General features: G+C 35.0%; 1 protein-coding gene across 1 annotated transcript in view; it reads right to left on the bottom strand.

Moving 5' to 3' along the window:
• unc-13 (protein unc13 homolog) overlaps positions 1-27006 on the bottom strand; it is a 907591-nt gene that overhangs the window by 189449 nt on the left and 691136 nt on the right. The window contains exons 15-16 of the mRNA XM_089594724.1: positions 1825-2046; positions 1309-1755 (exon numbers count right to left, since the gene is read on the bottom strand). Coding sequence (XP_089450850.1) covers positions 1309-1755; positions 1825-2046 — 669 coding nt within the window. The remainder of the gene's footprint in view (positions 1-1308; positions 1756-1824; positions 2047-27006) is intronic.

Raw genomic sequence — 27006 nt, 5'->3', positions numbered from 1 at the left:
CGTGGCTTACCACATGGTTTTTCCACGTAGTGAAACCACGTGATTTTTTTTAATAGAGGAACAGAAATCTTTCAGAAAATTGTTTGTGAAAGTATTTATTACGATAGTATATAACAAGACAAGAAAAAAATTTATCAATAGAACTAGGAAGAAGAAGGTCATGTGAAAACTATTAAGCTTCTTGGTGAAAAAATCACGTGGTATTACAAAACCACCTGGTTTTAAAAACCATGTGGCATTTTGAGACAAAAACTACGTGGTAAACCACGTGGTAAAACTATGTAGTTTACCACGTGGTAAAACCACGTGGTTATTTTCAATAGAGTGGTCTATCGAAAAATAACACAATTAAGGAAAGATTACTATAGAAACATTCTATAAGAACAAATATTGTGTAAGAATGATGTACAATACTTGTAAAAAGTTTTAACAAAACTCTGAAAACATATATTTACAAAATTATTAATAACAAGAATCATTAGAAATTCGTACTATCATGTCATTAAATTTGATTTGCTGCATGCCCCTTTTTTAATGTTAAATAAATTATTCATACGTAATTATACATAGTAACCTTTTTTGTAGAACACAAGATCTATATTGAGTTTACGCACCTATGAATTGTAGTTTCTACTTTTCAAACGTAAGCGGATAAGTATCATTAATCTACATACAAAAAAATTGTTTATGATGTATAAAAAGTGATCTTCTAAAATACTTAGCACCGCAAAACAGTGTAAATTTCATTTGGATCGGCCAAGTACTGGGATATTTAACTACTTAACATAATACGTGCTTATTTTTTTTTTTTTCATTTGTGTGGAACGTTTTCATTGATATTTGATTCAGTCAATATATACTTATACATCGAATGACGTTGAAAGTATCTTTAATTGTTCACGAAAATTGCGTATATAGATTTACTACGGTGACTTAGTACTGATGCATTTAAATTATATTTATGTAGATGAAGATGCCAGACTTTTTCTCACATCGTGAAACTAGGAAAAATATTAACTGTTTTTCTAGGTAAGGTGTGTGGCTCATCAAATTAATAAACAATGAACTCTTATGCCCATTGAGTAACTACATGGATTTTAATTGCAATTTAAATCAAATAGCTTCTTTCATCTTTTGGTACGACTAAACGAAAACAGAATCAGTTTTTGTCATTGTAACAAATGTAGATATATTTGTAAAAAAAAAATACAAATCTATAGTATTCGTTAGTACTCGCTAAAAGTTGCTTTTGTTATGTAGAAGTAAATATATAAAATGTTATAATAGTATCATTTAAACAGTTCTTACACTTTTATCCGTCATAGGTGGTAGAACTACTGTTTTCTCCAGGATTCTCATGACTATTTTCCACAGTTCTTTAAGTAATCGTTTTAATACAGTCTTTTCACAGGACTGAGCATACAACGTTAAACTACCATCCAATAAGTCCATTAAGGGTCTCAATACTTCATCTGCTTCGACAGATACATTATTTCGCTGGGCTGATTGACTTGTGTGACCACTTTCTTTTATCGATAGTAGCAAGTCTCCAAGTTCTTTTACTGATATTGTTATTCGAGTTTCTAAACTGTCAGCAAACTGCATTGCTAGATCATCCAAAGCACTGTTAAGTTGGGCCTGTAACTCTTTTAATATATTGGCAGCATCTTTTTCCAGATTTTCACCACCCATTGATTCGAACATTTTTTCTAGTTGAACACGAAGTTGTTGAATGTTATTCATTAATATACAAGCCTATAAATACAGAACGTCTAAAATAATCTTAAAAGGTATTTCAATTTTTTTATGATTTTTGTTACTTACTATTCTTTCATCTTCTAAATGATATGGAAATTCTTTTTTGACAATGTCAGCATACGCAATCAACACCTTAACTATGGTTTTTGCAAATCTTTTCATATATCTTTTCCATATTTCCGGATCAGGGCACTCAAGTTTTGACACAACATCAAAACATTGCGTTAATTGTGTGAAAACGTCCACAACAGAGACACTGAACAGAGCGTGCTCACTGCTTTTCTGAAACTGTAAGATGGTAAGCAGTTATTAGGTTTCATGTAAAATTTTACTTTTAAAGAAATATTAAATAGAAATTTTGCACAAATAGTTAATAATGTAAATAGGTTGCAAAGCATGAGCTTAAAGGGAAAAATTATGCCTGAGTTACGTGTATTGCTGTTCTTACTAAATGTGAAGAGTGTGCTTTTTTTTTCCAGGAGCACCAAGTAGTGACAACGGTGAAACATGAGGTACAAAGGCAAACAGCGAGAAATGTCTTCATGCCTTAGGTATCTCAATAGTGTTACGTACGATAGCATATAGCTATGCGTGCGTGCGCCTCTGCTGGCTTGGGCCTGAAAGGTAGGGGAATAGAGAAGAGAGGTGATAGGAAAGGTAGAGAGAAGGGACAGGGAGATCAACTAGAGACGCGAGAGGGTAAGGACGAAGTCCGCGAAACGATAATACATGCACAACTTCCCTTAATGATAAGTAATCCTTATAAAGCATAAGTAACAACAAGTCACGCTTCTATTTATTTCCGCACCGAGAATCCCACGTAACAGCTGGTGTCAGAAGTGGGATACAGATAAAATTTTTTACGGTCTGTCGCGTGTGCGGAAATCACTTAGTCTCGCGGAACAAAAAAAAAAGATTTTTTTGTCAATTTTTTCTTGTCTTAATTAACGTAATAATTCAAAGAATGAAAAATTATATATCTCTCGCCGCAAAGAAAAAAGTGTCAAAAGTGCCAGACGCCAAATTCAGTGTGTCAAGTGCCACAATATAAGGAAATTGGAAAAGTAAAGGAGAACAGGAAGATATAATCGTAAAAATCTTCAATACTGCAAGGATACCAGACAAGGAAAAACTACATATCAAGCCAGTGGACCAATATACCAGGACACTAGAGGCAGCTACCATTCACTCAACTCAAAAAAATACAGACAAAGAGAAGAAAGCACGGTACGCCAAGCCCGGACTACAGCCACAGAACACGGGATACACGGCACAGGAGAAGGGAACAACGAGCGAAGGCAGAAGCTGAGCAACTCCAGGAAGGATCAAAGAAGGAACCCATAAGTATGCACGGGATCATCGTCATGCTGACCATCGTCACGGCGATCTGGTCAGTGAATTTTCATTACTCGTATATACTATACTCATAACCCCCGAGGAAAATACGCACCTAAAAGAAAAAACTTAAATATCGATATTATTTCTAAATCGCAATATCCTCAGACCTTAGCGGCAACCCATAATTGCAAGCACAAGCATATAACCGATACAAACGACAAACACCCCATACAAAATCTTTTAAATTAGTTAATAAATACAAGGAGCCAATCGAAAACAAAAACGGAAAAAAAAGACTATCGACTAACACTCGATAGAGCGCGCGTATCTATCAGGTTAACACAAAGTACACAGAAACGACGGCGTTTTACAATTAGAAAAATATAAATACGAACTAGAAAAGCACAAGACAAACTACAGAAAAAAAAGACTTAAGAGCAACAATATGAGTGACGTAAAAACAAACGATACACTGGGAAGGGGAGTACAAGAAGCCGTGAGGTGCACAGATATACACGAAACAGAACCAATTGACACAGATGACGAAGTAATACAGATTAATTTAGAAGATGATCCGGAAACATGGACAGAGTGGCAGAAGGCCAGCAAAAAACAGAGACTTTTTATGATGGAAATGTTAAGGAAACTAACGCCAAGCATCAAACGCGGACAGTTATCTCATAGACAGGACATAAGCGATAACGAAACTGATGCGCCATCCCACACAGAAACACATAGACCCCCCGTATTTGAAAAATTAACTTTATTTACCGAACGTGAAAACGCGACAACTGACATGAATTGACGAGTCACTAATCCACATAGCGATAAAACACAAACCAAACACGACACTAATTTACACGATATAATAAGAGAAGCAGCGGCACAAGCGGTGCAACAATATACAAATCGAATACCTACACCTACACAACCAAAACATCAATTACCACAACAGACTTACGGAGAAGTTACACGGCGTGAAACACAAATGCGAACCCCAGTAGCTCAAGGCGAGCAAGAAATCGCGAACTACGGCATCACCCACAATACAAACCACGACAATAATTATTATAGACAGAACACAGCGGCACCACTTTATCCTGCAGGAGAGGACAAGTTAGGTTGGGCAAATAGAAATTACTTAAACGCCCAAGACCGATTTACAGTACCCCCACATTACACAGGAAATCCTAATTACGAACGCCCAATTCAGAACACACTGTCGTCACTAAGTCACCTAGCAGCAAACTTACCGATATTTGACGGCGATTCCGTTAAACTACCCCTTTTCGAACAAATGGTAAGAGTGGTATCGTGGACGGTAAGCCCCGTACATGAAAAATTTTTTATAGGCTCACTAGCGAATAAGCTAAAAGAAGCAGCCATCGAATTTATACCACGCCTGGCACAGTTCTCATCTGTAGATAAATTCTTGGTAGATTTAAAAAATAGGTTCAGCAGCATCGGAAGCGTTGACACGTTATTAGCAAAATTAAAAGTAGTGAAACAGTACAGAGGGGAATTAGTAGAGGAATACAGCAGGCGCGTTCAAAAATTATACGATAGAATAATAACTCTATACGATTCGGACACGACACTATCACCCGGGCAATGACACGCATTAAAGGAGAGCGCTGAAAAAGAAGCTATAAAGCAATATACGTACGGGATACAATCACCTTACAACTACAGGGTAACATGCCTTAACCTGAAAACGTTAGGCGAAGCTATAGTAGCCGCGCTGAAAATGGAAAGTGACTTAAGCCTACGAGAAATAATGTGGGCACGAATCGAGGCCCAAATATACCAAGCGAGAGCAGAAACAAGAGATACGAATGATCGTGTGAGCAGCCACGAGCAGGCAGAAATACGCGACACAACAGATAAAAATAAAATAACAGGGGACTATCAATATTGCTCATATTGCAATGAATACGGGGAGCATGCTACAAAAGTATGTATGAAATTAGTAGCAGACGCAGCGAATAAGAGAATTCAAAACCCAGACATAAAAACAAATGATCCACCAGTGCAGGTATCACAGGATAAACAAAACGTAAGGGATAAAAATTGCGCTTACTGCAAACGCAGGGGGCACTATACAAGCGAATGCCGCACACTAGTAAGAGACGCAGAGAATGGGAGAATAAATCGGAGCGATAGACGTGAACAATTTAACAATAATAACAAGGAAAATACGGAAGGAAATTTAAACTACCGGAATAATTATAATTACCCCCCTAACACGTATACCCAAAACTATAACAACGATTATAGAAGGAATCCCTATACGAATACAGGCTACATCAGATATAATAACTACAACAGAAACGCTGATTACTCAAGAAATAATAATAACAATTACAACAACAAGTACGGTAACAACAATAATCATAGAGGAAATTATAATTATAACAGAAATTATAATAGGGATAAAAAATATAACGCCAGAGGACCTCCGAATGGAACAAATGATGCACCTGATGAAAAAATATCCACGCGTAGCACGGAAGATTTAAACTCGCAGGACGCTCGTCATGCTCCTCAAGCGCCGAGCGGGCCCCCAAAATAAAATACACATCGGAGGTAAAGATAGCGAGACATCACGCAAAGAAAAGTATATGAAAAACCAAACAATTAAAGTATCGTTAGAAACAGACTCCGAACAGGCTCCTCAAAAGGCTGAGAATTCTCACAAAGAAAAAGGAATGGAAACAAAATTTATAACTAGTAGCCCTTTAGCTGGTTAAGAAAAAATCCATGAAAACATGAACCTACCTCTCCGCAGGGTAAATATATCAAGTACTAGAAGCACACTACCATCAGTAATATTAAACAGCAAACAGCTGCAATCTTATAGCGCAAAATTTTATGCGGATACTGGTGCCGAAGTATCAATTATAAAAGAATGCTGTCTCACTACAGACACGCATATAGAGAGCAGAGAAAAAGTCCTAATAACTGGCGTCACACACGGAGCACGCTGCACGTTAGGGACGACTAAAATACCTCTTAACGGTATAATAATGAATCTGCACGTAGTCCCCGATACCTGTCCGATAGAAATGGAAGGCATTATTGGCTGGGACGCTTTTAAGTTGTATAATAGCCTCATAAGCGCCAAAGAAAATTATTTAGATTCAAAAGGCATCAGAATACCATTACTAAAACCAGAATATTTTAAAATCCCCGCAAAATCAAGGAAAATAATATTTGCGCGCATAAAAGATGAGAGCAGCCACGTACAAGTTGGCTTGGTCCCTCTACAAAATATAAAGAAGGGAATCTTATTGGGAAATTTTATAGGAGAAAATAAAAACTTAAAGCTATATGCGAAAATTATAAACATATCAGACAAACAAATTGACGTGCCAGTACCAGAAGTAAATGTTTTCGAATGTGAAACCAGACAAGGGGCGGAACCATTCAGCATCGCTGGGGACGACGCTGAAGGGTTAAACGAAGCCATGATTGGGCTTTTTAACGCTTAGAATTCAGACGGAAAGGTGAAAAATAATAAAATTACAAAAGAAAGAAATGCCGTAAGCGGTAAAAATAATGAGGATATAAAGAACAACAGCGAAAATTTCAAAGATATTAAGAAATCGGATATAGCGGCTCGAGTAAGCAAAATAATAGAAATCGTCGATACATCTGGCTGTAACATGGAAGAATTAAACCACATCTAGAGCCTCATAGAGTACAATCCATTCGTATTTGGCCTTGACGGCGAGCCACTTAAAGCTACAAACTTACTTAAGCATCGAATAACAACGGCAACAGAGAAGCCAAAAGTCGCCAAAAGGATACGCTACCCAATAAAACTAAAAGAACAGATGCAAGTATAAATAGATAAACTACTGCAGCAACAAATAATTAAGCCATCGACATCTCTATATAACTCAAATATGTGGATTGTCCTGAAAAACGTGGGACCAAACGAAGAAAAACGCTGGAGGGTCGTAACAGATTTCCGGCTATTGAACGAAATAACAGTTGGTACGTGCTATCCACTGCCATTCCAGAATGAAATTTTGGAAAATTTAGCGGCTGCAAAATATATAACCGTGGTAGATCTAAAGAGCGGGTTTTTTTAAGTAGAGATTGACGAGGAGGACGCTCATAAAACTGCGTTCTCAGGACCAAACGGACATTACAAATATAAACGAATGCCGATTGGATGCATAGACTCGCCAAGTACATTCATGCGAGTGATAACACTGGCACTAGCAGGCTTACAAGGACGGGAGATAGAGGTATATATGGATGACATCCTGGTATTCGCAGAAAACTTGGAACAACACGAGATAAGATTCAAAAGGCTCTTAAAACGGCTAGCCGATGCAAACCTCACAATAGAGCCAAGAAAATGCCAATTCCTTAGAAAAGAAGCGAAAGTGCTCGGTCATATTGTAGGCAACGGCCAGATCAAAACAAATCCGGAAAAAATCGAAGCAGTGAAAAGTTTTCCTAAACCAACAAATGCGAGGAAAATGAAACAATTTCTCGGGTTGGTGGGGTACTATCGACGCTTTATCAAGGATTACGCAAAAATAGCCCAACCTCTCTCAAAGCTTACAAGAAAAACAGCCGAATTTAAATGGGAAGAGGAACAAGAACATGCATTTAGAAAACTTAAAAACGCTCTGTGCAGTGAGCCAGTGCTGAGAGCTCCAGACATAAACGAACACTTTATCGTAACAACCGACGCATCCGACTACGCTATCGGAGCAATTTTAAGCCAGGGAGAGATAGGCAAAGATCACCCTTGCGAATATGCATCCAGATGCTTAAAGGGCAGTGAATTACGATATCCGACATACGACAAGGAATTATTGGCGATAGTGTACGCCAAGGAGCAGTTCAGGCCATATTTGTTCGGTCGTAAATTTACAGTCATAACTGACCATGAACCACTCAAACATTTCCACACATCAAAGGAAACGGACTTAAGATTCACAAGATTAAAGGCAGAACTCCGTGGATATGAGTTCGATGTTGTTTACAGGCCGGGGCAGAAAAATAAAGCACCGGATGCTCTTTCTCACAATCCAGTACTCAAAGAAGGGGAAGAAAACCCAGAACTACCACGCCGGGAGCTGTATGAGCTTGCAGAAAAACAGGCAAGGGACAATTACGAAGACATAAATGCACCACCAGCACGAATATACAAAATGCGTACAAAGAGACAGAGGAATCTAATACGAAAGAACAGGAAAGTAAAAATCGAAACGTCTGACTTAGACGAGTCAGACGAGAAGGCAATTAAAAAGAAGCCCAGAAAACTTAGAGAAAGCGAACAGGTATCAAGTACCCACAACTACAGTAGTACAGACACAGGACCAGAACGGGAAAGGATGGAAAAACTTAAAGATAAGGCAGATAAAAACACCCTTACAGCGGGAAACGATGAAGAAAAAATTCTGTCGCAAGGACCAGCGGACGATAAACTGGCGTACATGTGCAAAGAAAAAAATATGGAAAAAGGGGTAAAAACAACGAGCACACCATTTATCAACAAGAGTGTAACAGAGAAAACACAACACAGAACCCGTAAACGACAGTTAGATACTCTACATAGGAAAATCGCAGATTTTTCTATCACCGCCGAGCAACCGCACAACTCAAAGGAAATTATTATCGCGCATTGTGATACACCGGCAACAACGCAGAGGGATACCGAGCAAGAAAAACATTGGGGTTACCAACTAGCGCGGAATAGCGAGGCAGCAGAAAGAGCGGAGAAAGAAAGAGAGCGGAAAGCTAAGAAAGCAATAGGGGAAACAGCAGCAACAAAAACACCTGACAGAGACAATGAAAGCGAAGGGAAATCGAAAAATAAAGGAGGGGTACACGACCAGAGAGAGAGTAGAGACAAAATTAGACAGCAAGTAGATGAGCGGGAGACGGAAATGACCGAACAAAGCCGAACGGCACCGAACGAACACGAGAGCCAACAACCGCCAGATACACAGGTACCTAACGGCGGTAACGATAAGTATAATAATAACAAAGGTCGAATTACCAATTTAAGGTCAGTATTTAATGAATCAACCAATCGATTCCGAGCAAAGGTCTCAATCGACGTTGAGAAAAAAGACATCAAAGGAAAAGAGGGCATAAGAATCGATGTATGGGAAAGCGATAGCACACCAACCGCAATGAACGGAGAAGAGGATGCAAAGATTCGAGTATCGGGGACCTAATGCGCAGAATCTTACATACAGCTAATAATGATCGATGTCCCTAGAGACGGAAGTTGTCTGTTCCATTGCCTTAAACTTCTATACGGATTGACAGAATCAACAGACGAGCTCAGAAAAATTCTACGCGGGTCAGAATGGATAAATAAATGTAAGGACCCAAAAGGAACCACACAAATATTAAATAGCAGCCATGAATTCGACGACGGAGAATGTGCTTTTATATTTTCACAAGAATATGAAGCAAACATATGTCTACACCTACAAGTATCACCCGATAAGATAGTATACCAACAATTCATGGGGGGGAAAGACGAAGGATTTAAACACATGCATTTTAGAAACTAACACTTTCAAGCCCTCGTAGAAGGATCTAGCGGCGATCACTCACCCAAATATAATAATGAGAATCAAAACGATGATTCCGATACTCAGGAACCTCGAGATAACATACAGAGAAATTTTGAAGGAGATAGCAACGACCACGCCGTAAACGAACAAGACGAAGAGAACGATGAAGAGGGTGCACGGGATACAGAGAGCGAGGAAAAGAGTGAGAGGGAGCAAGAAGGAGTGTGGGAGCCCAACGAAAAGCGCATAAGGCCTTCACCTGAACCACCACCCCCACCAGACCTTAAAGCGACTGTGAGCCATTAACTGAAGAGTAACAACGACGATAGTTATAACAATATCAATAATGTTAATAATAATAATAATAATAATAATAGTAATAAAATAATTATAATAATGTCAGAAGAAATACTGAGTACAAGAGTAATAAAGATAGTATACCGATATAGTATATTGTATAGGAAGACAGGATACACAGAAACGTACATGTATAAATATATATAGGGAAAAGCGTTGCTTTTTATTTATTTGCGGCCCTCGGACGAGCCGCGAGAGACAGCAACAAATTATACGGAAAGAAAGTACAAAATAACTAATAACTACGTAACCAAGAGACATTCAGACAATTAACACCCCCCTTTTCTAAAGGAATAATATCGATAAAATACAAAGGAAAAAAAACTTTTTCTCGTTATGACCTTCGGATACACGCGCATAATAAAGGCGAAGAAAAAAAAATTAAGAAAGAGAAGAGTATACTTATGTGAAATTTTTTTGGCTGTACAACATCCAACTTACAGAAAAATGAGTAATAGGATAAAAGATAGAGTTATTGTATTTTGCAACCCTTAAAAAGAACAGGCATTGTCAAAAAAAAAACCAATATGAAATATTGTTTATAATAAGAATATGATATGTTTATACTCGAAACCATAGAAAAAAATTTAATAAGAATAATAATAGATAGGTAAATAATATTAATTATCATTGTTTTCTATAAGAAAAAAAAAACAATCAAAAGTAAAACATTGTTAACAATACAACAACAAAAAAAGAGATTTAATAACAAAATAATTACAAGTACCATTACGATTACATTCGACGCACTTAAAAGAAATACAAATGCAATTAAAAAATTTTTACCAATTGCGCACTCAGCTATAATCCGTCAAGTACTCTATTTATAGCCAATCCTGATATTCCTTACCTACCATCAAAATTAACGGTTATCAGAGGATGACAACATCTACTGAAAATTCTGGAGGTTCGGTTACATAACAAGACTAAAATAAAACTGAACAAGGGAAATAGTCACACACATTCAGTTGGAAGCCAGATAACATAAGATTTCCGCCACTGTATAAGGGATCAAAATCACAATTAAATCTGAAACAGCATTTCACCATGACAATAACAGTGGCATCTACATGCATGGTCATACAACATAGCAGAGCCTACAGGGGATAGTTCTCAACAAAATAACAAAAAAAAAAGACATATACATACATGACATATGTATATACATACGTGTTACATGGGTAAAACCCTATAATACAAGTCATCAGTCTCATAAACGAGGCCAGAACATTCTAAGCGGACACCTGTGATGAAAATTCCTCAAAACCCACAGTAAACATAAAACACTAATTGCCAGAACAATGGAGCAACCCTGATACAGAAACACTACACAACACTATTGGTGAATTCTAGTACTACCAGGGCAAAAGAGACACACACCAGAGAAAAAAAAACAACAACTCAATTATGACAACGTAAAGGAAAGTCAAAAATCCTCGTATTGTCTGACCCAGATACATGTATCCAGGAAAAAAAAAAAAATTAAACATTCGCGAATCATACGGAAATGAAAAAAAAAAAAACCAACAAATTACCGCCAAAATACCAACGAATTTTCTATAAATTTCCCTTCCAACAACGTACATGGTCACCAATCAAAGAAAGAAACAAACATGTATTATAGCTGAGAAATATTTTAAATTGATGACATCGGACCAAAAAAAAAACACATTTCATGTATGATTGAATCGCGTATGCAATGAACACATCCTTCAGAGTCCACTAATGTAAGCGAAAAAAAAAAAAAAAAAAAAAAAAAAAAAAAAAAAAAAAAAAAAAAAATTGTTATATTTAATAAAAAAAAATTTAGAATAAGCATTTTCTACAAAAAAAACATAAAAATAAGAATTTAACATGAGGCCAGAAAAATATAATGTGTAAAAGGGGTGCAAAACAAATAAGTACCTAATAGAAAAATCTATTAGTATATAATAAGTAATAAACAAATCGTTTTCATCCTGTTACGTTAGATGCAAAGATTCAGCATATTGACTCAGCTCGCCTTCTCTTTCTTATAGCAATAGTCGAATTTAAGTGCCATTCCCACGGGGGGCCCCACTATTTACTTGTTGTAGAATGATTTCAGGTAACAAGCGAAAGAACACTAGTCAGAGAGCCAACGAAACGTCACTGGACAATAGTTTGGCATTGAAACCAGCAATAATTTTACAGGAAGGTATGGCAACAAACCTAAGTGGCATACTGATACAAGGGCAATAATTGTCCAAGCAACCAAAGAGGAAAAAAAAAACGTATTAATAATAAAATTAATGAACGCAGTAAGACCTTGACCCTCGACATCCTTGACACAAAAAAAAAAAAAAAAAAAAAAAAAAAAATATGAAACTGACAATTATATTAATTTTTATCAAATGCGAGAATAAACTGGTTAATAACCCTGTATGGTACATATGTACATAAATAATCAGTAAGGAAACTGTAATTAAGCGATTATATAATATAAGTAACTAAGCGAATTCTAGAATGAATTTTTTGTACAAGGGAAGCGTGCAAACAATAAACAAAAAAATGTATACACATAAAATACAGCGAATAAAACCAATAGAGAAAATAGGGATAGAGCGCTTCAAACCACCCTCTTTCCTCTAACCGGAAAATACTATACAACACAAACAACATAACACAGACATACACATCGAAAAGAAAATCGCCGCCGAGGACGTCGGCGTCGTGGCCTCGGACGTGTTACGTACGATAGCATATAGCTATGCGTGCGTGCGCCTCTGCTGGCTTGGGCCTGAAAGGTAGGGGAATAGAAAAAAGAGGTGATAGGAAAGGTAGAGAGAAGGGACAGGGAGATCAACTAGAGACGCGAGAGGGTAAGGACGAAGTCCACGAAACGATAATACATGCACAACTTCCCTCAATGATAAGTAATTCTAATAAAGCATAAGTAACAACAAGTTACGCTTTTATTTATTTTCGCACCGAGAATCTCACGTAACAATAGTATTAATATTTTATAAAGTTAGGTTATGATAAATAAAAGTTTGCTTGATTATATTATAATGATATAAGAATATGGGTTGAACCATCTACAATAAATAAAACCTAGATAACTTTTAATCACAGCTGTTAAAAATTTTGTCAGATAATATTTTTAAATAACACCTTTCCAACATAACATTAACTTTCAGTAAAAGTTACTCGTACGACAGTTATCTAGTCGTTAAGTGATCTCGCCGCTCCTTGGTGAGTCTGAGAAAGAGATGGAGCCTCAGTAATTTAGCTACTATGCAATCAAGAATTATGTGTATATTCTTAAATACTCAAATAATCATAATCCTTTTATTATTTTTTAAAAGTTTTGATCCGATCTTACCATATAGTTAGCTAGAAGCAAGATCGTTCCCATATGGTGAAAAGTGACATGATTTTTTAATTCAGTAGTACTACGAACTGTTATGTTGGTTACAAGTATCTGCTTATTTAAGAGCATACAGCATAGCTAAGGAAAGTTCTTACTTAGGGGCAAATTCTAATATACTACAGAAATCTCCAGTACAAGTTATATTACTTTCAAATTCTGTATAATGTGCCTATTTTTCTATAAATATATGTATGAAAGTGCGAATTTTTTTTATATTAAGTTTATTAGTGATGAGAAATTTGATAATTCTTTGGTAACACTGACAATAGACTGCGTAATACTTTTATGCTTGTACTTATAGCTTATAAACATAGAGGAAATTTTTTATATAATTATAATCTTGTAAACTAATTTTAACTTATGCATACTTATTTAAAGACAATTTGAGTAATAACGATTATGATAAAAAGATTATATTATATTTATTGTCAGTTGGATCAATGAATCAATAAAAAAGTGTCGTCACACAATTATCTGCATTAGTTTATTCATTAAGCCTAAATAAAGGAACATAGTTTAAAGTTCTAGGAGAAAAATATAGCTTGACTTCTTTTTTCTTATACCATATGTTGTAAGTAAAATGTGCACATGGGTTAATTTTTGTGTACTGCTCAGTTTTATCGAAAACGGTTATCTATATGATGTGCAACTGAACTATTGATAGAATACAACTGAACGATAAAATAGTAAGCTTCCCGTAATCTCTGACACTAAAAGAAATTTTGTACGTACTCCTAGTAAGACGTAAAGTGATGCATGTATGGCTGTATGGTTTCGTTACGTCCACTGCGCAAAATGCTAAGGAGTCCGTACTCTTTTAAATATCTCTTAAAGCATGTCCATACATAGTCTGAAAACTTATTGTATTTTTGAAGAACTTACTGTACGACTGCTAAAATACGAAACAAAATTTTATAATTTATTAAAAATAATTCGTATTCATCTCTTAGACTAAGCATGAGCTGCAAATAGTTAAATGTTCTAACAGTATGCATGGAGATCTGGTATACATATCTATATCTTTTTATATACTAAAGTGTATTCATCTTATGTAAAGTATATACAAAGTCTTTATTGATTTTTAAATTGAAACAATTACAAATTTAGTGTAAGGGCACACTTATTTAATAAAGTATTGTACTTGGTACTTATATGGGTGCTTTTACAGAGATTTTGTTATATTTAGAACAAAAGGTATGCTGTGCGATTAACAGTTTTTGAGTGGTTCTTGAAAGTAGATAGAAGTATATAATATTTTTATTACGATTGACTTGGTACAGAGAAATATATTTTTTAGAAATGTTTTAACTTAAGCGTTGTAGGTTGCTTGCAAAAATTAGACACATATTGCAAGTGTTCTGTTTCATACTTTTATATCACAGTTCACAGAAAAATTTACAAATAATAAGACACGCATAACTGTGAAGTTCCGTAATTAAACACTCAACGTTGAGTTGAGGTAGCCGACTAATACTGAATAATTCAGTAAGCGTGGACGCTTTATTATTTTTGAGAAGGGGACAGTTCCAAACTGTATGATTTAGATTTTCATCTTTATAGCCGCACTTACGTTTAGAGTCAACAATAATTTTTTTGCGGTATGCGGATTCTGCAAGACTATAATGATTCGAGAACGTTCTATTGACAGTTACAATAATCGATCTGTTGAGATTTTTACCGAAAAACCAGGTTTTTTTAGGCAAATAGTTTATGTCGAAATAGATTGTGTCTTTGTTTAAGCATTGACGAATATTTTTTGTTTCTGAAGCACATTAAGAATCAGTATAGAACCCTTGCTGAATATCCGTAAAAGTAACCGGAGTAGATCAAGGAAAATTAGTAGTTTGGGCTGCCTTAGCGAGACGGACAGCTGTGTCGTTATCTTTTATGCCGATATAGGAGGGATCTAGATGACTTTGATTGAGTTGATAGGATTTCTTTAACTGTAGTCAAAGTATTTAATTTCGATTTTAAAAAGTACGTGGTTTGTTTTGACACTGGTTTTGAAAGATTTTAAGCTCTTTCGGACAATTAGAGAATCGCTCAGAATTATTAAGTTAGTGTTGCCATAAGTCAGTATGCAATTTAAAACTTTACTGATGTTATTTAATTCAGCAGAGAAAATGGAAGACTGAAGGCTAATACTCACGGAGCGTTAAAAGTTAGATGAGGATCAGTAAAAGGCCAAACCCACAAATGAAAAAATTATTGTTCTACTTCCATTTGTAAGTATGATAATGGCGTGTTGAGATAGCAGATATTCAGTTAAGGTTTAACTGGAAGTGGAAGAGCTTTTGAGGATTTGGTCCAAAGAAATTTTTGTTGGAATGGAAAGGATTGAAGTCGAGTAGCTGTATAAAAAGTAAGCAAAGTTGTCAAAAGAGTAAATAGGTAGATTTAAGTTTATAAATTTCATTAAGTTGGCTGCAAGTAGTCTATTAACTTGTTAATTATAGAAAGAGCTGTATAAATTCGTCATAACCAAGTTGAATTCAATCGAATTGTTATTCAATATTTTGGACTAGCAGCCCCCCGTCTCGGCTTCGCCCGAGACTTACTAAATGAAACACCGTAGTGTGTTGACATGTAATGTGAAACGTTTTCAGTTAGAAATTTTACACATATTCCTGACACATCTCAGAACAAAAATCTTCTTATTAAAAACATATTTTTTTGGAATCCTTATAGTTTATTTGGTCAAATAATAAGATGTAAAAATTCAAAACAATAATTATGCTGAAAAGTACCGTGCGTTCTTTATGCCATAAAATAATCGGTGGCCATAAGGAGCCGTTGATTTACAGTTTCTCCCGTGTAATTCACAAAAAGGGCTAGTTTTTAAAACTGTTAAGATTTTAAACTCCCAAAAAATTTATATTAAAAAAAGTTTTTTTTTTTCTTATCTCACAACTTTATTACCAAAGCAAAAAAGTCCTGGACCCTAAACCCTACATTTTTTATTGCCACAAAAACACAAATACATTTTCTACTTACTTAAAAATCTGAAGTAGGATCTTTAAAGATTTCAGAGATTGCTGTAAGGGTACAATGAAAAGCTGATCTCTCACGTAATGGACTCTTTAGTTGTCAATTTTGACGCTGCTGTTTCAATCTCAATCAATTTTCTGCGTCAGTTTCTTGATGCCTAAGTAAAATAGTATTTATTAGATACATTTCAATTTTTTTTTTCCAATCCACCCTCTTGCGACTTTTGGTGTATTTAAAATTTTTGTGACCCCTAAAGGCTGTTTTCTGTCAACTTTGTTAAGTTCTTATATATTTTTTGGCAAGGTAGTTCGACGTCCGATGGCCCTAAAAAAGACCGGTGAGCTTTTTAAGTTAACTCTTTCTTGACTGCAGTTAACAGCAATTGTGACTGCCTGGATACCTCAGGGTGATCTTCTCTGCCCTGCAGTTAAAGACCCAGACTGATCGGGAGAAAAATTACAAAATCCGAAGCTTTGGAGCTAGCTTTAGGGCTTTTTTCCAACGTCTTCTGGTATAACATCGAAGACGTTGGTGTCTAAAGCACCTTTTTTATTTGCAGATTTAGTTGTTTTGGTGATCTTAGATGGGGAGATTGGTTCGTGATACTTGTCCAGTGGAGGCTGTCCCGTTGGCTCAAGTTTTTTTTCCTTTATAGCTGTTATTGGTTTGCCCAGCGCAAACCTTGGATAGGATCAGATATTCCTGGTTGAATGCTTAGAGTCGAGAGGGTAATATAGGGTCGTCGGTCACCAGGTTTTCCAGCCTTGCGAAGAACAACTCCGCAAGTGACGTCTGCTAGTAAATGGCTGACTTGGTTTAATAGTGCCCGTCTTTAGTTAATACAGTCTTACAGTCGACAAATCGCTCCCGGAAATGGTAGTTAAAATGTCTTTGTTGGCAAGGTAGTTTACACTTAGGTGGCCCCTAAAAAGAACCGATGAAATTGATGGTTAAGTAGGGAACGTAAATACTTATAATGGCCCTAAAAAGTGCCAGTGGTGAAACTTCCAGGCTATTTCTTTATTATTATTCCTGATGATGAAGAGCTGGCTACGGGTAGCTTGATTCTTACCCTGGGAGTCTCTATGTACAGAGACTGTGACGGAGGGAGGTACGCTGCTGTTCAAGGATATCTCGTCTTCGGGTCGTTCCCCGGATAACCAACCGCTCATCGTTAGATGGAAACATGTGGATAAGCGCGTTGGGTACGCGACGACTAAGAAGGGTGCTGTTGTTGCTGCCCGTGCTCCTCAGAGCTGTTTTCCCTGGCTTACATTTGTAGCCAAAAATTCTCTGACTGCACCAGGCGGGATGGTGGGACTGCCACACAACTCTGAAGAGTTGGGGCAGAATTGCAGATTGTGCTCTGGCTAGACATGTCTCCTGGTATTATGCCGGAGATGTCATCGGTTGGAATGATTTTTTTTCGATTGAACTCGTTGAGATTCAGGGTGAATGGAAACGTAGGTCCCTTAACCCTTAGAGAAGGGTGTCGTCCGTAACCGGGACATCCAGCTGCAGGACTATATTCTCCATTGACTATACAGCTCATTTAACTGTCGAAGCACGACTGCATCACTTACCGATGACGCTCCGGCCTATTATAACCACACTTATTTAATTCTGTTGCAGGTAGCCTTGATTTTATGTCGACGCCACCTAGCGGATTTCACTGAACTAAAGTAAAAAGCTGGCGTATTTTTGCAAAACTTTGAGCTCATTTATTGCTATTGTTATTTAATTTTTTAAGATAAAAAATATACTAAAACCATTTAGGAAGTATCATGAATCAGTGTGCAAAATTTCAGCAAAGCCGGTTCAGTAGTTTTCGCGGTTAGCGATTACAACGGTTTTAGTGAATTTGCTTCATATATTAGTAAGATAGGTAGCAGTTGCTTATGAATGTCATTCATTTTTAATAGACATAAGTTTTGATCCTGCTAAAAGGACATTAAATGAGTGCTAGTGTAGTAGCCTAGTGCCAGTGTAATCGCTGCACATTGGATGTTTTTGAGCTTATTCGCTAAGTTGATGTCATTAAGGTAGTGAACAAAGCTGCCCCACTCACTAAAAAAGAGTTTGTAACTTTCTTAAATAGTTAAAAGTATTTCAGGATAAGAACCTCATTTAATTCTGCGTAGGCATTTAATTATTTTTATGGGGGTCATTATTCTCTGTAAACATTAGAAATTTGGTCTTGAAATAAGAGTTGAGAATAAAGAAATACTTTAAAATGTTTGACACTTTTTTCAATTTGAGGTCAGAGTTTTGCATTTGAATCTGAAGGCCTCTAGGTTTTACTTTGTTGTCTTTATTAAAATTATTCAAATGATCTTCTGACAAAAAAAAAATACTTAAAACAACTGCAGAAATATTCTAGTCAAGGGTTTGTATAGGGTCTTCTAGAGTGACGAGGCAATTTTCTGTAATTGGGTTGGATCTTACTTAAAGTGGTGTATCATCTGCGAAGCAAATGGTATGTACACTTTTTGGAAGATTTTGTATTATCAAGGCAGTATACATGGCATGGAGTAGAAGGCTTAGAACTGCCACTTCTTTACATGCAATACTATAAATGAGACGATTGTGATCAGTGTAAATATGTCGTTCTGGAGTGATGCATTTAATAAACTAAACTACTAAAAAAGAGGCACTGAGGTCAGCTAATTTCTCAAGCAGGATATCAATGTGTATATTGTCAAATGCTTTTTATACATCGAGAAAGGCAGCATATACTTTATAGTTATTATTTAATACTTCTCTAACTGTGAGAGTAAAGTTGGACAAGTTGTCAACGCAAAAGTGCTCCTTACGAAAGCCGTACTGGCAGCCCGGTAGCCAGTTGTGGGTTTTGGCTGACAACTTTCATCGATTTTTAATGATAGTTTCAAGATGTTTAACGATTCAGGAGGTAACAAAAATTGCCAAAGTCTAATGCTGTTGGTTTTTTTAAATAAATGGCAGAAAGACATTTTTCCAAGAGGATAGAAAGATGCCTTGATAAAACATTATATTAAACAGATCAAGTAATAGCAGCTTGTATATTATGGGAAGTTTTTTTAATACATCAAAGTCAATCCCATCTATTCCTAGAAAAGATGTATTTTTTTTTTTTTTTAAGAGTGGTGTTGAGTTCCAAGAATGTGAATCGTGAGTCAAAAAAAAATTATGAAAGTTACAGATCGTTATTATAACGGGATTCTTAGGCACCCAGTGGGTACATACTTTGGACAGAACTCTCGCAGCATTCGAATTTAGTCGGAGATTTTTGGATATGTAAGGTGGTTCAATGTCAATCAAACTATTTTTTATAATTTTTCATTTGTTTTAAACAAAAGTTGCGTTAACACGAAAGTCAAGGCTTTCAGCACCGAATTTGAAGCAGCGTTTTTTCATTTACTTTGAAACATGTTTTTTGCTTCAGCACATCTTTTTTGTTTATGTGATGAAATCGTCTAATTCAAGCAAAAACTAATATTTTTTGAAGGCTGCCTTTCTTAGCCTTTTGGCATGATTGCATTCGATGTACCACTATAGAGCAGAATTGACAAGCTTACGTTTAGAAATCAGTTTTTTTGAAAGAGTACAAGAAGTTATACAATTTGATAAAATATTAGTAAATTTCTGAAATTTTTCTACAACCTCGATAATATTATAGTTAGGGCTTGAAACATAAAAATATTTATTGTGAAGCATATTATTAACCTCGTTGCAGTTGGTACGGACAGAGTTTGATTTCAATAATTTTTTTGTCAGTCGATTTTTCAATTAAATTGTTTATAAATATAGGAAAGTACTTAGAATCCCAGGTCTTATCACAGACAGAGATAATAAGGGAGTCTGGGATCGAGGAGTTTACATTTGAAATGATGATTCTCTTGGTTTTTGAAATCAAGGAGCAAATATTAGGCTGGGTGTCGCCAACGTGATTGTCTTTATTTTATTACACAGTTTGCTTACAATATCAACACTCTTCAAATAAACGCATATTCTAGCTTAAAAAATTCAAGAAATATGCATAAATTCCTTGGATTCAATGTGCTGGATGAGGGCATAGCAGTACTGAGCAATAAGTATTTTATATACAGCGTCGAGAACAGTGGCTGGATTCTGAGTTGATCGTCTTTGTGACTCTAAAGTCATCTGGGGATACGTTGCAGTACCTTGCGTAATAATAAGTTCAGTATTGCTTTGGTGGGTAGCAGCTGACATGGCAGCTGTCTTATTGGCAATGAACTTTATTTGATTTTTGTCAATAAAAAGGGTTTTAAAGTCAGAAGCATTGTAAATAGATAACACCATGGCTTTTTTAAGGTTAGGAAGGTAGTCCTAATAGCAGGGCCATGGTCTTGAGTCCGAAGGCCCACAAATTCTTTGTCCATCACTTACTAAAATGAAATAAGATATAACCAACCCTAAGGCAGCCATCGGTCCACTGCAAAAGATATTTATCACAAACTATAGTTCACTTGTAATGGCACACTTGGAGCAAAAATCTAACAAACTCACTCGATAGAGGCCATATTGCTTTTTTCCACATCTATATCATTACTAATGTCATTTATTATATATTAAGGCAAGGCTAGTAGTATTTGTCATTAAACTAGTACACAAGAGGAATGTTAGTTATCTCCCAATACTTGCCTAAAATGGCAATACAGCCTGTTTTAATCAGTCGTTAGTTATTACCTCTTCATTCCCTGTAATAAGTACCAGGATGCACCTCTCTAAGCATGAAGTAAACCATGTACGCTTTGTGCATAATGTATATTTTGTCTGAACATATCATTGTAGCAGAAACTGCATGAAGGTAAATGTCATAAGACTTAATATAAACACACCTAAAGGTTTAAAACCATGTGCTCTGTAGGGTAGCTGGATAAACTTCAAACAACTTTTATATCTGATACTTTACAAAAGTTAACAATGTTAACATCAGAGTCTACCAGTATTTTAATAATATTTCAAGTACATATTGACTTTCATTCAATGTCTTATCTAACTCTATTTGCTTACTAACTTATAAGAGAAACAAAACAAAATATTTTCTTAATAAGTAATTACGAGATTAAAGGAGCTTAGTAACTGAAGCTTACTTCTCGATTCATTACTTAATTATGACGAGTGCATGAATTTTTCAATAAGAGCGTTATTTTTTCGATATTTCATTAATGCAGGCGTCATGAAAACAATTTGATGCAGTATTCACTCTGAAATGTAGAAAAAAACAGCAAGCAAGTTGTTAGAGAGCGTGCTCACTAGACAAAGTAAGAACTAATTTGTTTAATCACCCAGTAGGCTGAAACTGGACCTCAATAAGACGTAAGCCCGTCTACAGAATATCTTAGTGAACAATGGTAGTATTAACTACAAGTGAATTTAACTGCTGGAGTCTGACATGTGTTGAAAGTACACTTACACTTCTTGAACTAAGTATTCCAGAATCACAGTACATCCTCAAATATAATAATTTCCCAAAATTATTGACAAGCAGATCTTCAGACCTTTGAGAGAAGCTCTCATTCTTACCGAAGTTTATTTCAATGAAAATATAAAATAATATCAGCATCTATTATGCATAATGCATGCTTTTTCATGTTAAAAATATGTTATATAATCAACCGCTTGGTACTTATTATCCCTCAATTGTCTTTAGTTTCATTATGTCAGGACTTGCTATAGGTGGTAACAAATATTTCAGAAAATCCAAGTTCTGCTCAACCTTTAATGGGCTCTACACATCCATTGGAAGTATTCATTGTCTTCTGAAAAAAAGCACGTCTACGAAGCGAGTTAGTGCTGGTGTCAGAGTGCTCGATGGCCGAGGTAATCAAATCAGCTGGTTACTCAGCTCGTAGAAATAAGTGAACCAGAATCATTTGCCGTCATCTCCAACTGACCATCGACTATGATGTAACGTTGAATAAGCTTCCCTTTGGAGTCACCATCGTCTTAGGTAGTATCTTACTTAATATTCAGGCTATTCTTTACTGAAGAAAACCAACCTCAGAAATTTCTAAGTGTCAAAGGATTACTAAAAACTATAACCACGTAACCACTTGATTCTCACAAATCTGATGGAATTTACTCTAGTCAAGTTTGTCGCTTAAAGGAGCTACTATTATAGTTATAAGTTGGATTGCAACAAAATTTTTTACTCACATTTTAAGTACTTAGTTGTTAAAAAAACTGTTTATTAAATTTCTTTATTTAGTTTTAACTGAATGACTCTTGGCTGAAATTTCTCACTTGGGTTGTGCTACACCAAACTTATTTTTGAAATGGTATGGTAGTAAATGTCACTACTTAAATAATCGTAGAAACTTAGTGAATGCAGAAAAGGAAGTGAAAGCATCGGCACTAACTCGTTTGGCGTGGTAGTCTTTGCGCAGAAGATGATAAATACGTCCAACGAGTGAGTAGAGCCCAGCCCAAGTTAAGTAGGACTTGGACTTTCCAACAATTTGCGAATTTTTTGATTTTATAACAGATTTTTAACATAATAAAACATGCCTCATGCACAATAGACGCTTAGTTTATTTTATATTTTCATTAAGATTAACTTCAGCAAGAACTAGAGCCTCTCCTTAAGGTCTAAATATCTGCTTGTAAACAATTTTCAGAAATTATTTAGGAAGTACTTTGATTCTAGAATGCTTAATTATGAAATTGTAAGTGTTATTTCATTAAAATCTTTAGTAATAAAAACAACTTTTGTCAATTAGGATATTCTGCAGATGGGCTTAGGTTTTCAGTTTATTGAGGTCTGATCAGCCTACTAGGGGATTAAACGAGTCATTATTCACTCTGTCCTATCCTCCAACCAAGAGGGAATACTGCATCAAATGTTTCTTGATGATAACTGCATTAATAAAGTATGAAAAAAACCAACGCTTTCAGTGAAAAATTCATGCAACTATTATAATTTAGGAATAAACCGCAAAGTAAGCTTTAGTAACTAAAATTTTTTTGATCTTGTAATTACTTATTTAATAAATATTTTTTTTCGGTAATTATGTCAATAAGCAAGCCAAAAGAGTTGGATAGAATATTTGACATAAGTCAATGAATACTCAAAACATTGTTGAAATACTGGTAGACTCTGATGTAAACATTGTTAATTTTGTAGTTAAGTAAGCAATTAAGTACAAAAGACGTTTGAAGTCTGTCCAGATACCTTAAAGAGCAACTTTTCCAACTCTTGGTGTGTTTATGCCTAGTTTTATGACATTCACCTTTATTTAGTTTCTCCACCGATGATATGATCAGAAAAAACATACATTATGCACAAAGCATAGATGGTGGACTACATGCTCAGTAAGGTGCATTCTGGCAGTAGCCACTAAAAATAAAGAGGTAATTATTAACGATCGATAAGAACAGATGGTTTTGCCATTCAAGGCCAGTAATGAAAAAAAATTATTCATTCTCGAGTGGAGTTGAATTAAGTTAACATATTCATATAGAAAAGGTGCAGCTGCAGGCCGAGGCCAGATGTTGAATTTGTCAGGGATAGTGTAAGGTAACAAGAATTGTTGGTGAGCAGGTGACCGATTAACCATCGCACCAAGTACTGTCTTGCCCATCATTTAGGCAAGTGTTTTAAAAATTTTGGCTTCCGAATCAAATGGATCTTATAAATATAAAAATATTTGGAAAGAAAGTAAAAAAAAAAAAAAAAAAAAATATAAGCTACGCATAGAATTATCTAATTTTTCTCTGTTTTTTGGAAGTAATCTTCCAATGGCACCAAGGATTGTTGAGTACTAACATGCAAAAATCATGAAAGGATATGTACAAAATATTGCATATTTATCAAAAAAACTACCGAATGTCTGCTTATTTATGCTGGTGACGAAGTACAAATAAATTGTTAGTAATAGTTACAAAAACAATTTCCTCTTTAAAGTTTTGTATGGCATGCTAAAATGCTTTTTGAATTAGTTGTTTTATTACATATAACTGTATTTCGAAATAATCAACATTTAAATTGTTGTTTTTTTCTAAAGGCGCTATTTTTTCTCTCATGGCGTTATCGTTTCCTGTACTTCTTTATACTCTCCACTTTTTTAAATAAATTTTGATACGAGCATCACTTTCGTGCACCAAATTAAAGTAAATAACACTTCTTCTTCTACTATTTTTAACCTCTTTCTCGTTTTAATCATTTCATAATGAGACTTATTAGTATTACTACAAGCATTTCAATAATTAACTGCATCGATTTGTTAACTTTTATTCAAGTTTCAAACTCTCTAATACCAAATGACAAAATAAGCAATGATTTCTATAATGGATGTATCCATTTACTTTATTTCTTCAATTCAATAGAAATTTAGTGTATCTCTTTTAACTTCAAAATATGTTACACGATAGTTTGTTCTATACGTCAAAACGAACAGTAATACTATACTGTTTTTAATATCTTCTGTTTAAGTATCTCTACTAGTAATTTTTCGACTATTATTATCACAGCAGACTACAATACGATAGATTTTTCTAATATCTTTTATTCAACATACTAGTTAACTATGTTTGCTGCTTCTATTCTGATGACTCTTTCATTACCAACTAATGTCTTTACTAGCTTTTTTTTTAACATTGTAACAGTGTGAATTGTTTGTACTTCATATGTAATAATAAAAAATAAGCGAGAACACCAGTGGTTAATAAAGAACCATATGATTTTGATTGACTGTATAATTGTCATAATTATCGTACTTTAACGTATTCTTGATAATTATAAACTGTTATTACATTAAAAGGTTGTCTAATGGCAAGTACTCCTTTGTGGTATGTGTTTTATTATTGCACAATATTGCATAGTACTGTTAAATTCTTGTGATTTTCTTTTTCAAAACTTCATACCAGCGATATTCGCAAATAACTGATTATACGAAAAATTTTTATTGACCATATCCATCTGATTTTTAATTTCTTTTTGGAGTTTGTAATTGGTAAGTATATGCAATTCGTGATTAATGCTTTGTTTTCAATCCTACGTGTTTTTATCAATTACTACTTTGTATGTAGGGAAAACCGGGGAATAACGGACACCTAATAACAGCTTTACTTATAAAGTTAGATGAATCGAAAAATTAATTTGTAAAGAAAAGAGAATATAGTTATCACAGCACAAGCAAATCTTATGAAAACAATAAGACTTTTTGTTAAAAAACAACACAAACCGAGCCTTCAAAAATTGCTAGTAGTGCCCCATGATAAGGTAATTCTAGCAGGGAGTGGGGTATCACTAGCCTGATAAATCACAATAAATTCATAGGTTAACTTGTAAAAGAAATTATATCAAATAAGTTGTTTTTTTATTGAGTAGACATAAAATTAAAACAAACAATTACAAGAGCATGTATACATATTACAACTATTTCAAGTCACATTGAAGTTGTAACTTTGGAATGGCAGTTTTGATTTGCTTATCACAACGATGGAAAACAGCATAAAAAGTTGGATATTTTTTTTCATGAAATTCTTCACTTAATGAATTTTGTCAATTAAAACATATTATGTGATTAAATCTGAAATCATTCAATTTCAACCGTTTCTTCATTTGCATGTACACATCTACATAAAAATCTCGAAAATCTTCAAACAATTTTATTCTGTCTGCTTTACTTGTAATGTACTTGTCAATAAAATCCATTGTTTGCTTCCCAAAACGAATTGATTGTAAGTCCTTGTACTCACTTTTCAATTTAAGATTACTACTTGATATTAGGTTTTTACTGGCGTAATCATTAACATACGAATCGTTCATGTATACATGCAAAAACTATAGATACGCTTTATTCATGATGTCTCATTCTTTTGTCACTACTGGTTGTACCGATTGTAATTTTATTTTGACGTCTGTCAGCTCTTGCAATGTTTTAAACATGAATATTTACTGTATCTTTATTTGTACTTTTGTCAATAAAATATAAATGTATAATGTACATTGTTCAGATTTATTTGTTTTTGATATAGCTTTCAGTTGAACTTTATTTACAAAAAAAAATAGTCAAAACTGGCCAACGCTTGAGTAATCTCCCTTTACAATCATAATTAGATAACTATCATCCCCTGTAAGGTGTTAGGATCTAGAAGAATTTTAATCTTATTTTGTCCTGTTAAGCTGCCCATCTTTTTATTCTTGCATCACTACAATTTATATAATTATGGTTCATTGATGGCTAGCATAAAACTTCTGTACCAAAGGTCTCCATTAAATTTCGAGCAAGTAGGTGCTCAGTGTGACAATTACACTTAACTTTTATAAACATTAGGAGATATTTCTCGGAATCTCGTGAAAACAGAATTTCTTTTGCCCACCATAATGTTTGCACCATCGGAAGCAAGCGCTATTATTTGAGTAAGAGGTATGTCGACACCTAAACACATCCCTCCGATTTTATCATAAAGGATCTGTACATCGATTTTTGAGTGTTTATTGTCATAAACCGAAACAATATCCCACTAGCTATCTACGTTGTGAACTATGTTGTAAGCTTCTTGACATTTTCTTGATCTTTGTGGAACCATCGGCTATATTTTCAAAAGCACTAACAATTTTCTCAGCTAGCTGAAATGGAACATTCAAATCTATAGTCGTTGCGGCAACTC

This window comes from Copidosoma floridanum, unplaced genomic scaffold, assembly GCF_036245765.1.
Source record: "Copidosoma floridanum isolate Cflo_tuat_1 unplaced genomic scaffold, Cflo_Japanese_pri ptg000021l, whole genome shotgun sequence".
NCBI lineage: Eukaryota > Metazoa > Arthropoda > Insecta > Hymenoptera > Encyrtidae > Copidosoma > Copidosoma floridanum.
This window is presented reverse-complemented; position numbering and strand designations above follow the sequence as displayed.